General features: G+C 69.6%; 5 protein-coding genes across 5 annotated transcripts; 1 reads left to right on the top strand and 4 right to left on the bottom strand.

Annotated features, from left to right (window-relative positions):
- Positions 1-291: 291 nt before the first annotated feature.
- Positions 292-1897, top strand: FA09DRAFT_336910 (hypothetical protein; the record flags this gene model as incomplete). Its single annotated transcript, XM_025743942.1, has 3 exons — positions 292-662; positions 720-877; positions 930-1897. The coding sequence occupies 3 exons, from the start codon at positions 292-294 to the stop codon at positions 1895-1897; spliced, it is 1497 nt and encodes a 498-aa protein (XP_025600356.1).
- A 53-nt stretch (positions 1898-1950) lies between these two features.
- On the bottom strand, positions 1951-3230 carry FA09DRAFT_294562 (hypothetical protein; the record flags this gene model as incomplete). Its single annotated transcript, XM_025740083.1, has 3 exons — positions 1951-2841; positions 2900-3062; positions 3118-3230. The coding sequence occupies 3 exons, from the start codon at positions 3228-3230 to the stop codon at positions 1951-1953; spliced, it is 1167 nt and encodes a 388-aa protein (XP_025600357.1).
- A 1396-nt stretch (positions 3231-4626) lies between these two features.
- FA09DRAFT_358839 (hypothetical protein) lies at positions 4627-6368 on the bottom strand. The gene is made up of 2 exons (XM_025745018.1): positions 5670-6368; positions 4627-5614 (listed from the first exon to the last, which is right to left on the bottom strand). Exons 1-2 carry the CDS (start codon positions 5958-5960, stop codon positions 4697-4699), a joined length of 1209 nt encoding a protein of 402 aa, XP_025600358.1. The 5' UTR covers positions 5961-6368; the 3' UTR covers positions 4627-4696.
- A 231-nt stretch (positions 6369-6599) lies between these two features.
- On the bottom strand, positions 6600-8640 carry FA09DRAFT_336913 (glycoside hydrolase; the record flags this gene model as incomplete). Its single annotated transcript, XM_025743943.1, has 3 exons — positions 6600-7371; positions 7436-8422; positions 8477-8640. The coding sequence occupies 3 exons, from the start codon at positions 8638-8640 to the stop codon at positions 6600-6602; spliced, it is 1923 nt and encodes a 640-aa protein (XP_025600359.1).
- Positions 8641-10376: 1736 nt separating this feature from the next.
- FA09DRAFT_336914 (hypothetical protein) lies at positions 10377-10751 on the bottom strand (the record flags this gene model as incomplete). The annotated part of the gene is made up of 1 exon (XM_025743944.1): positions 10377-10751. The coding sequence occupies one exon, from the start codon at positions 10749-10751 to the stop codon at positions 10377-10379; it is 375 nt and encodes a 124-aa protein (XP_025600360.1).
- Positions 10752-11778: the final 1027 nt, after the last annotated feature.

Consider the following 11778-nt stretch of genomic DNA (forward strand, 5'->3'; position numbering starts at 1 on the left):
CGGCAGCAGTGTCGCTGCGACACAGGCTCATCGCCCTGCAGGCATCAGGCGTATCGTGCGGACGGGTCTCTGCGAAGCGGGCACGGCTATCGGGCCGCCTGAAAGCGCGGCCGAGCGTGGGAGCAGGCAGCTAGGAGCGCCGCCAGCCTGAGCCGCCGCGCGCGGAGCGATGCTGCTCGGTGCAGCGCGACCCACGGAAGCTGATGAGGTGGTGCCAGTGCGGCTGCGCTTGCTGTCACACCACCACGACCGGGTGCCGCGCCTCAAGCACAAGCACAGATCCCAGAGACAATGGCACGCCCACCGCAGCCGGCGCCTGCTGCCGCAGCTGCCGCCGGGGCGCGCGGCAGCCTGCTCGTGCCCGTGCTGCTCGCCGTCGTCGCCGTGCTGGGCCTGCAGGTCAGCCAGCATGCCGACTGGCTGCAGCTGCAGCTCATTGCGCCCAAGCTGCCGGACCACTGGGTGCGCCCTGCCACTCTCGGCGAGCAGCCGCAGTGCCAGCAGCTCTTCGCTGTCGCCGCCGACGCCCGCGCGCGCGACGGCCAGCAGCGCACCGAGTTCTGCGAGGACGTCGAGCTGCTGCACGGCTCGCCGGGCTGGGCACTACTCAGCTGCGATCCGGGCCGCGGCGAGTGGAACACCGTCATGGGGCCGCTCAAGGAGTGAGCCATGCTGAGGGAGCCGCCCGACTGGCGCATGCTGACCGTGTCACTTCACAGTCCTGCTTCTCGCGGCGGCCTGTGGACCACGAAGCTTGGCTCGCAGACGCAGCCGAAGCTGCTGCCGCTGCATGGCTTTCCCGAGAACGCTACCTTTCATCCGCTTGGCACCGCATACGTACCAGCAAGCGGTGCTCATCCTGGCCGGCTGTTCGTCGGTACGTGCCCTAGATGCAGGCCTCCCTGCGCCCTGCTGACCGACTCCTTCAGTCAATCACGCTGAGGAGTCATCTGCGATCGAGGTCTTTGACATGAGTCTAGTCGACGAGGAGTGGCGAGCTGCGCACGTCCGCTCGCTGCGATCACCTGTCGCGACGCACTCGCCCAACGGCCTGGCCGCGCTTGGCCGCAACGAGCTGCTCGTGTCGCAGGACCACATGTTCGTGCTGCGGCCGCCGCCCCTGGAGCAGTTCGTCGCGCTGCTAGCACCTCGACTTGGACCTCTGGCCGAGCCGCTGGCTTGGCTGCTCAGCTCGCCGGCGCGCCACATTCTGCCGCGCCTCGAGACGGTGCTCGGACTGCCGCTCGGCTGGGTATCGCACGTCTCCTTCGTTGAGGAGCCTACGGTGGAGCCGCAGGCCTCCGTCGTGGCCTCGCGCATTCCTTTCGCCAACGGCATCAGCCTCACGCCGCGAGGCAGCATGCTCGCTGTTGCAAGCACCATGACGCCCGCCGTCAAGCTCTTCCGTCCAGCCGGAACCGCTGCAGGCAAGCCTGACTGGTCCCAGCCGCTGCAGCTTGCCGGCGAGATCCACGTGCCTCACGGCTGCGACAACATCGCGTTCTCGGCGCCTGAGCCAGATCAGCCTGCCGACTCGCTCTTCGACGGCGCGCGGCTGCTCATCACAGGCCATCCGAGTGGCCTGCGCCTCATCCGCTTCGCACGCAATCCGCGCGGTGCTGAGCCGGCCGGCAGCTGGATCGTTGATGCGCTGCCCAAGTCTGCTGGTGCTCAGCTGGCACCTGACACTGCGCCGCTCCCTGCTCAAGACCGTGCCCTGAAGGCGAACGAGGCCGTCACTGTGCGCACGCTCTACCAGAGCCAGCGCGGTCAGGCACCCGGCACGCCCAGCAGCGCTGGCTCGGACTGGGCGCGCGAGGACAACGCGAGCGAGGGCACGCTCATCATGGGCGGGCTCTACGGCGGCGTCTCGGTGTGCCACGGCGTCGGTCTGTGAGGTGTGATGTCCAAATCATGTGATTACATGGAGCAATGCGTGTCCGGTCCCGCTCATTTGGGGCCCTTGGGGCCCTTGGGGCCGCCCTTCTTGCCGCCGCTCGCGAGCACGCCGGGCTGCACGCGCACGATGAACGAGCCGCGCTCGATCGAGTTGACGGCGATCCAGCCGGAGGGGAAGATGAAGTGGCTCCAGGCGCCGAAGAACTCGACCGAGTCGTCCTCGGGGCGCACGTCGAAGAAGGCCACCTCCTTCATCGACGCCGCGCCGCCGCCCGAGTTGACCTGGCGCGTGTCGGTGACGCGCAGGCCGGAGCAGTAGTTCGACGCATAGCTGTAGCCGTCCTTGGGGTAGGCGTTGTGGCCGATGGACGTGGCGGGCGAGGAGAAGATGCCCTCCTGCACCGGCTTCTCGAGGTCGCTGATGTTCCACACGAGCGTCGCGGTGCGGCCGCCCTCGGGCGTCGTGCCCTCAATCTCGTCGAGCTCGTCGTTCATGAGGATGTGCGTCTGCGCGCCGTCGACGAGCCAGCCCTGGTGCGTGTACTGGGCGCCCTCGTAGCCCGTGCGGCTCACGACGCGCAGGTTGTCCTTGACGGTGGCGTCGTAGATGGTGAGCGTGTCCTCGTTGTACGAAATGACAATCTCGCGGCCCGTGTAGCGCGAGTCAGGGCCGCTGTAGCGGATCACCTGGGCGTCGTGCGAGTAGCCGTCGAGGTTGCTCTGGCAGCCGACCTTCTTGGGGTTCAGCGGGTCGCGGATGTCGACAATGTACGGCGAGCCGGAGCACTCCTTCTGGCCGACGACCATGAGGTAGTTGCTGTCGGCCATGTTGACAATGTTGTGCGACGAGCCGACGCCGGTGAAGACGGCATCGGCGGTGAAGATGGCGGGGCGCGAGCGCGGGCCGAAGGCCTCCAGCTTGCGCATGTCGAACACTTGCACCTGTGGAGGGATGTGTGAGCACGGCACGATGGTGAGTAGCGCGCGACATGCAACGTACACCGTGGTTGCGCGCCTCGGAGCCGATGAACATGTACGGGCCGACGTTCTTGGCGTCGCGCCAGAGCGAGGGCACCGTGTTGGTGGGCAGGCGGCCGAGGAAGCGCTGCTCGCCGCTGGGCAGCACCTCGACGAAGGCCGAGCCGTCGGTCTGCGTCACGCAGCTGTGCAGAGGGTCAGCGATGCAGCGATGGGGCTACACACGCCGTCGCCACTCACGCGAACTCGCGGCCGCTGGGCGAGACCCAGCCCCAGACGTCGGAGCCCTCGCCGACGGTGAGCGGGTTCGCCTCGCCGCCGCTCGTGCTGCCGAGGTCCGCGTGCGAGACCATCGAGCCGAGGTCGATGCCCTGCATGGCGCAGTCAGTACCACTGCGGCCAGCTCCTCTTCGCTGCCGACTCACCGAGCACGGGTACTCGCCGGCCATGCCGTTGACGCAGCGGGCGCCGACGCGGCTGTTCATCTTCTTGCCGCAGCGGCCCGAGGCGCGGCAGCGCTCGCGGTCGCCGACCTTCTTCTGGCGCAGCATGGCCATCTTGCCGCCCATGCGGGCGCCGTCGTCCTGCGCCAGCACAAAGGGCCCGACGAGGAGCAGCAGCGAGAGGAGCGAAAGGATCTGCATCGCGGGCGGCTGGGAGTGGGGGTGGGGAGAGGTGGGGAGCTCCACTCGCGACTGCGCAGCCCCGCGCTGCTTATGAGCGCTCGACGGGCCCGCCCGCGATAGGCAGGTGCTGCAGGCGTAGCGCTGCAGGACGTCGCCGCCAGAGCGCCGGCCTGCCCGAAGGAGCGCCGCAGCTGGCGCGATGGCGGAGTCGAGTGTCGGCGCGCCGATGGCTGCCCACGCGCCGCCGGCCACCTGGGCCGCCTATCATGCGGGGCCCTGCTCGGAGGCAGCGCCGAGGCGCCGTTGCTGTGCTCGTGTGCCTCAGGGGGTCTGGCCGAGATAGCCATGGCTGCAGCCTCAGGGCCGCCGCCTGCATCCCGCGGGCGCAAGCAAGCACGCGGGTCCAACGCAGCCGCCGGCGGAGGAAGAGCGAGACAAAGGGAGGCCCAAGAGGCGGCACTTGCTCGGTGCTGCCGCACCATCTACGTAGGCCCGGAGCGCGCCAAGGCGCGCAATGCGCGCTAGCGTGCGGCCGTAGAACAGCTCGTGCATCGAGAAGCCCGAGCAGCGGCAGCGCAGCGTGAGCGATGCAGCCCAAGGAAGACCAATTCCAAACCGCAGCTGACCTCGCAGACCGCACCTCGCTCGCCGCTGCACCTCGACGCAGCGCGCAGCCCGAGGCGAAATGGCCTCAGGGCCACCGCGTGCGCGCGCTAGCCGGCCCGGCGGCCGAGCCGCCATCCGAAGGCGCACCTTCGCGCTCGCTGCGATGCTGGCTCCCTTTGTGCTTCCGCCCGCACTCCTGGCAGCCTGCATCCGCACGGGCCTATCTTTGGCTGCTGCGGCCGCCCCGCAACCTTCCGCAACGCCGGCGGCGCCGCACACCGGCCAACTCTCTCGCACCTGCGCAGCCTCACGCGGACGGCCAAGCGCCGAGTAAGCGGGTCCGCAGGCGCCAGAGGTGCAGCAGCGTCGCTGCGCGTGCACATCGCAGGACAGCCGGCATTCTCGCTCGTCGACCTCGCCGGCCGAGCGGCCGCGGTCGCCGCTCCGGCCCGCCATGTACCTGCTGGCTGCCCATTTGTCACACGACGCCGCCGCCACAGGGGCACGCTCATGCGCTCACGTGCTCAGGAACATGGTATTGGGGACACAGCTGATATCGTCAGGGGGCGGCTCAGGAACGCAACACCCTACCGCCCGGCGCTCTCGCTCACGGCGGCCAGCACCGCCAGCGCGCCATCGCCACTGCCATCCGTCGATCGCTTGCGCGCCGGCTCGTCGTACGCTGCTGGAGATTGCAGCGGCGAGAGGCTGCGTGGCCGCAGCACCACGGCCGGGCCGCCGCCGCACCCGCCGAGATGTCGCAGTGGCGGCAGACGCAGGCTGGCAAGACGGTGCTGGTCCGGCTCGCCGCCTGCGCCTCGCCAGCTCGACGAGAGCGAAGGCAGTGCTGCGAGCGAGCGCCGTGGCGTCGGCAGGCCCCACAGGTGAGGCAGAGCGCGCGCCGTGCTGCCGTGGCCGGGATGATGGGCGGCGCCGGGCCAGCCGAGGCCAGGCGGCGGGCCGCCCGGCGTGTGCAGATGGCCGCAGGCGTGCAGCGATGCCTCGCCGGGGCCCTCGAGACCCGGCGTGAAGCCGGCGTCGGTGGCGCGGCGCTTGCGCGATGGAGCGGAGTGGTAGAGCGACTCGACGGGCAGCGAGGGCGCATCGAAGGCGAGCTCGGACGCTGATGACGCCGCCGACTCGCCGCTGTCGCTGTGCTGCTCCTCGTCGTCCGACTCCGTATGATTGTGCAAGCATGGCTGGTCCGCCTCGCATTGCCGTGCGGCTTTCTTCGACGGCTCGCAGCGCGGGATGCGGTTGGAGCCCCAGTGGCGCTTCCGTCGTGCCGGTGCAGCGGCTGGTGCGCCGCTCTCCTGAAGCGCCTCTTGCGAAAGCGAGGTGCTGGCCGATGATGGCGAGACGTCGCCGTGTGCGAAGTGTGCGTGTGCGTGCGCCGGCGGCGGCGAGGGCTGCTCGACGGAAGGCAGCTCTCCGCAGAGCCGGCGGTAGGCGGCGATCTGCGCCTTGAGCTCCATCATGTGGTCGACGGTGTGGCTGATGATGCACTGAGGCGAAGCAGCATGAGCGGACAGCATCGCAGCCGCAGCGCGAGCCACTCACCAGCTTCTCGAGCACCATCTCCTCCTGGATCCTGCGCTCCACCTCGCGGCTGCGCTCGTCGTCGGCGAGGCGCTTCTTGCCCTTGACGGCCTGCAGCTTGCCCTCGAGCAGCTCAGTTGCCTCGGCGCGGCACGCCGGCACCGTCTCTTGCAGACGAATGAGGCGCTCGTTGATCTTCTCGCGCCGGCGCCGCTCGATGACCGAGTGGCTCGTCTTGCGGCGCAGCGGGCGCGAGGCCTTCTTCGGCGCCTCGGCCGCAGGATCGGCGGCGGGTGTCGCGGTTTTGCGCATGGCGTTGGTAGACGATGACTGGGCTGCAGTGGTGTGAAGCAGAGGTGGTGATGAGCCAAGATGCTGCTGAAGGGGAAGCTGATGCTGAGAGGCGACACGCTGATCTCGCGGGCGTAGATATAGGTAGGATCAGCCGCACACGGCGTGGGGACCCGCGAGGTACCGGCTTGGCCGCCTTGTGGTCGCCCGACATCATCGCAGCGCAGCCGCCGGCACGCCAGCAGCCGCCGTCATAGCCACAGCCCTCATCGTGCGGCGCAAGTTCGCACGGCGCTCGGCACCCGCCGTTCGGCAATCAGCGCCTCAGGACTTCAGGAGCAGCGGCGGGGCGTGAGAAGGCGTGATGGCGCGGTGATGGCGGTAACCGCGAAGGTGCGTGCGAGGACCGCCTCGGTCGCGCCATCAGACGGCGCCAGGGGCGAGCACGTGACGCGCGCGCCGCCGCCGCCTCACACCATCCTCTCCCTTCTCCAGCCTGGCTCCGCACCATCGCAACGCCTCGCAGACGGAAATATGCACATATGCATTGCAAACAAGCAAGAGCGTGGGCGCAGTGCCCTCTACCCGGTCGGTGACAGGAGGATCCACAAGAAAAGATGGTGTGCAGGGCGCAGCAGGGGCGCAGCGATGGAGCGGCGCTCAGTGGCTGACGGGGCCGAAGTTGAAGGTCGTCTTCTTGATCACCGGGAAGGCGTTGGTGTTGATGCGCTTGCCCGTGGCGCGGATGAGCGGGAAGAGCTCCTCGATGCCGCGCGGCGACACGTCGGCCTCGGCCTCGACGGCCTCCTCGTCGCGCTTGCGCTTCACAGGGCCGGCGTTGCGGCGGATGGCGTAGCTCGTGACGACGCGGCCGCCCGACGAGGTCGGGCCGGCGGTGTAGGTGACGGTCGACTTCTGCTGGTACGTCTTGTACAGCGCGCACACGGCCTGGCCCTCCTTGCCGCCGTCGAAGCGGATGAGCTCGGCCATGGCGCAGCCCTTGGTCGCCTCGCAGTTGTTGGCGCACGTCTTGGCCTGCGACTGGCCGAGCCAGACGCTGCCGACGGTGTCGCGCCGGATGTAGCCCGTGCTGCTGCCGTACGACGAGCGCTTGCCGTCGATCTGCCACGAGATGCGGTACGCGCTGTTGGGCGCCGTGACGGGCACGACGACGGGCGTCTGCACCGGCGCCGCCGACGTCGTCGTCGTCGACGTCGTCGTCACGGGCGCCGCCGTCGGCGTGCTCTCGGTGGCAAAGGTGAGCGTCTTGCCCGATGCGAGCGTGTTCGTCGGGCAGCCGTTCGAGTCGGTCGCGAAGACGCGGTCGGCGACGTTCGACGGGATCCAGCCCTGCGCCATCGCGTCCTTGAAGCTCCAGTCGCCCCGCGACGCCGTCTTCCAGTTCCAGAAAATCCACCCGTTCGCCCGTTCGCTGCCCGGGGACGTCAGCGCTGTGCAGCGGGAGGGGGGAGGGGGCAGGGGGGAGGGCAACTCACTAGGTCGCGACCTGGGCCTCGTAGAAGCGGCGCATGAAGCGGTTCTGCGTGGCGTTGTTCTGGCTGTTGATGTTGTCGGCCATGGTCGCGTACGAGCAGTTGGTGCAGCCGATGGCCAGGCTCCACTCGCCCATCACGACGGGGCGCTTGGCGCCCGACGTGGCAAGCTCGCTGGCCATGCCGCACGTGTAGGAGATGTGCTGGTCGAAGGAGTAGGTGTTCTGCGGCGCCCAGGCCTGGTAGCGGTGGATGTCCATGGCGTACGTGCCGGCCGGCAGGTCCGTGTACACGTTGTCCCAGTTGCTCGTCAGCGGCTGGATGAAGCCGTCGTGGAAGACAATCTTGGGCTTCGTGGCGACGCTCGACATGGCCGCCTGCATCGAGTTGTAGACGCGCTTGTGCACGTTGACCATGAAGTCCTTGGTCATCGTCGGCGTCCACCACATGGCCGGCTCGTTGAGCGCCTCGACGGACGTCACGACGCCGCCGAACTTGCTGTCGACGACGTAGCGCTTGACGGCCTGCACGAGGGCGTACTCAAGCCGAGCAATGTTGTCGTCAGGCGTGACGGCGGCAAAGTTGATCGGGCCCTGGCGGCCCGAGTTGTCGAAGCCGTTCTGGCTGTTGGGCGCCGTGTGCATGTCGAGCTGCACCTCGAGGCCGTACTGCTGCGCCCAGAGCAGTGCCTGGTCGACGTACGGCAGCTCGGCGCCGTTGGTGAGGTACGGCTCGGAGCTGGCGCCCTGCGTGTTGGGTGCGACGCCGAACATCCAGTGGTTGATGGGGATGCGCACCGTGTTCAGGCCGGCGGCCTTGATCTGCGCAAAGTCGGCAGCCGTGATCCAGCTGGCCCAGTGCTGCTCGAGCGCGGCCTGCGCCTTGGCGTTGTCGCCCCACGCCTGCATGTACGTGAACTGGTCGATGGCGCCCTTGGCCACGAGGTCCGGCGTGAAGAGGCTCGGCGTCATCCAGGCCTCGAGCACGAACCTGCATCGCACGGTCAGAAAGGCCCGGCTGCGCTGCGGGTGGGGTCGGACTCACCAGCCGCCGAGGTTCACACCGCGCACCTTGCGCGCCGTGCCGTAGCCCGAGACGCCGCGGCGCTCCAGGCCGACGGTGCTGTTGTCGAACGACGGGTGCGGCAGCGCACTGGCGCCGGCCGCGAGGGCCGCAAGCGCCAGGGAGACGGAGGCGAGGAGCTGCATCGCCGGAGAGGATAAGGAGAGGGTAGTGAATGCTGGAGGGCATCCGAGGACCGTCCGGCGCAGGCATCCTCTTTATGGGCGCTCGGCGGCCATGGCACGATGTTGGACAGCGGCTGGCGGCCGCACGGGCAGCAGCGGCAACCTTTCTGCCGAGAGCGGGCCCTGAAAGACGAGCGCAACCGGGAGCGGGATGGGAAAAGCCACATTGGCATGCTCGGCGTCCCGAGCGCACGCTCGCACATCGCCAGCCTCCGAGACAGCACCAGCCGTCAGAGCGCGGCCGCAGGAGCGTCGCAGCAGGATACCTGCCAGACGGCTGAGCGGCTGGATGCTGGCTGAGGTCGTGCTGCACGCTGCCGCGAAGTGTGCCGAGCTGAGGCTAGGTGGGCGAGGACTCCGCCGCATGCGCAAACAGCAAAGCTGGATGCAGGCGCAGTGCGGGCGACGGCGTGCACGCCGACGACGCCGCAGCGCAGCCGTCTCGCACTCGCCGCAAGGAGCGTCTCAGCTCGATGTTGGCTCCTTCTAGTCTCGCGCAGGCCAAGTGCCATGCGTGCGTGCGGCTACGCAGCGGCGCAGCGGTGCGCGGCTCGGCGACTGTGCGACAGATGCGCCAGCTCGAGGCGAGGGTCCAGGCGCATGCGGAAATGCGTGCGGCCGCTCCCGTGCCGGCGACGAGCGTGGCGGCAGTGTGCGTGTTGTGGCGCTCCGGCTCGGGCGCGGGAGGCGGAGTCGAGACCCTCGCAGCCGCGGCCGCCAGCACCCAGAGCGCCGCAACGATGAGGCGCAGATCCTCGGCCGCACCGCAGCCGCTGCCCGCACCGCTGCAGTCAGGGTGCAACGCCGCACCACAAAGGCCCACTGCCTCGGGCAGAGTGCGGCCGGTACGCCGAGGTGCTTCCCGCGCGGCAGCAGCTGCAGCCACGCGGCGTCGGGAGCGCCAGGAGAGGGCAAGGTACGGCTGCCGTCGGCCGGCACTCGCACGGCTCGCGCACTCGTCGGCATCGCACAGGCGTCGGCGTGCGCCTGCCGATGCCGAGAAGGAACGAAAGAAGCGAGGTGCGCTGCCGAGCCGGCCGGCAGAATCTGATGCCGAGTGCGAGGCCTGAGAGCGGAAGCAAGCCGCGGTGATCGCGACACCTGCCATTCGTGGACCCGAGGGACTGGCAGCTGAGCTCCGGTCAGTGTGGGCAGGCGCTCCAGTCGCAACTTGCCAAGCCACGAGACGTGGTGTCCGGGCACGGCCGTGCCATCGGCCGATGCGCGGCATGTATGTGCCGCGCGTAAACCTGCCGAGCGCAGACGATCAAGAGCATGAGACGAACGCATCAAGCATTTGACAGGCCGCAGCGGGCGGGGAGGGGACAGAGATACAGGACGGGGCCGCCGCAGCCGCAACGCGCCGGGCGGACGGGCAAGCGGCAGGCAGACGAGCGGACGATGAGCGGAGCAGAGAGCGTGACATGATGAGTGGTGACTGAGGGTCGATGAATGCGCAGATATGGACAGAGAGAAGAGGCACGGCGACGTTGGACGGATCGGACTCGGGTGCGAGGCACGCGTAGCGGTGCCACGCATGACAGCCGCGCGGCCGCAGCGGAGCCATTCACGGGAGCACTTTTTGCGGCTGCGGGGACAAGGGCAAGGCGGGTCAGAGAGAGCTGATCCGGGGCGCACACACCTCCACACACCCTGCGGCCTGGCCGTGCAACTCACCAGCACACACACACTCACAGCTATGCCGCGAGCGTCGAGCGCGAGCGCACAATGAGCGCGCCGCCCGCGCCGGCCTCGTACACGGGGCTGCCCTCGAGCATGGGCGGCAGGCCGTCGAGCTCCTGCTCGCCGTAGCGCGGCAGCTGGGCGCCGCGCTGGCGCCACTCGCGCTCGCGCGTCTTGAGCGTCTCGACCTGGGCGAGCCACTCGGTGAAGGCGCGCTCCTCGTTGCGCGAGAGGCGGCGGCGCGTCGCCGGGTCGCGCGCGCGGCCCATGCGGTCGCGCGGCAGCGACGAGTAGTCGATGCCGCGCTTGCGCGCGCTGCGCCGCTCGAGCTTGCGCGAGATGGACACGACGGCCTCGTGCGAGAGGAGCAGCAGCAGCGCGATGGGCATGGCCGGCGGCGCGGCGATGCGCGCGGCGGGGTGAGAGCGAGCCGCGGCGGAGCGGGCGCGCGGTGGAGCGCAGCAGCAGCAGGGTGCGGCAGCGGCGCGCGAGCGTGTGGCGAGGCGCGGCGAGAGTAGGAGAGCGCGCGAGAGGCGTGCAGCAGCGTGAGCGGTGCTGGCGACGGCGCAAATACGGGTGCAGAGCAGAGGATGGTGGTGGTGGAGAGCAGCGAGCGGCTGGCCGGTGCGCCGTGATGGCGGAGGCAGCCTTAGAGCTGATGCTGTGCGCGCCGGTCGGCTGACCTGCCTGATCGGTGAGCGCGCCCCTCGGCGGCACGCAGCCGGGCGCGGCCGGCACGCCGCGGCGCGCACCTCGCAGCAGCGGCAGCAGCGGCACGCCGCGCCGAGGCTTGGCTGTGACGTGCCGCTGCGCTGCGATGCGCATCCGTGCCGCCCGCAGCCCCCTCTCGCGATGCCGCTGCGGCTACGGCGCTCCGGTGCCGAGGTGCGCCGCATGCAATGCCCCGATCGCAGACCGAGCAGTGCGCCCCTGCGGTACCGCGGCTGCCGCAAGCGCACCACTCTGTGACAGATGGAGCCCGAGATGCGGCTCCGCGCTCAATGAAGCTCACGCCTCGCACGCACGCAGCGCCGCGCCGCACCCCGTGCACGTTGGCGGCGCCTCAGGGGCTTGCCTTGGCGACACTGCGACTCATTAGTGGCCCCTGAGCCGCAGAGTGCAGGCCCAGACCACGGCCGCAGCACCCGAGGAGGTGACAGGTGCGCTTGCGGTGTGCGTGAAACGCTCAGCGGGTGCGGCACCACCGCCATCCCGCCGCACCTTGCACCCCTGCGCGGCGGCACAAGGAGCGAGAGAGGCCCCCGCGGACGTTGCGGCTCTCCATCTGCACCCTGCGCCCAAAGCCGACGAGCTCGGCACAAGCGTGGGACCCTCCCGGCGCGGCGACACGGCGCACGGAAAGCGTGGGCTCGCAGACTCGGCGCAGCGGCGATCGGAGACGCAAAACGAGCCGCC

Source organism: Tilletiopsis washingtonensis, assembly GCF_003144115.1.
Source record: "Tilletiopsis washingtonensis strain MCA 4186 unplaced genomic scaffold FA09scaffold_4, whole genome shotgun sequence".
NCBI lineage: Eukaryota > Fungi > Basidiomycota > Exobasidiomycetes > Entylomatales > Tilletiopsis > Tilletiopsis washingtonensis.

Coding starts and splice junctions, on each gene's coding strand:
- FA09DRAFT_358839 (XM_025745018.1), bottom strand. CDS start 5,960: ATGCGCAAAACCGCGACACCCGCCGCCGATCCTGCGGCCGAGGCGCCG. Junction 5,615..5,669: donor AGATGGTGCTCGAGAAGCTG/GTGAGTGGCTCG, acceptor GCTTCGCCTCAG/TGCATCATCAGCCACACCGT.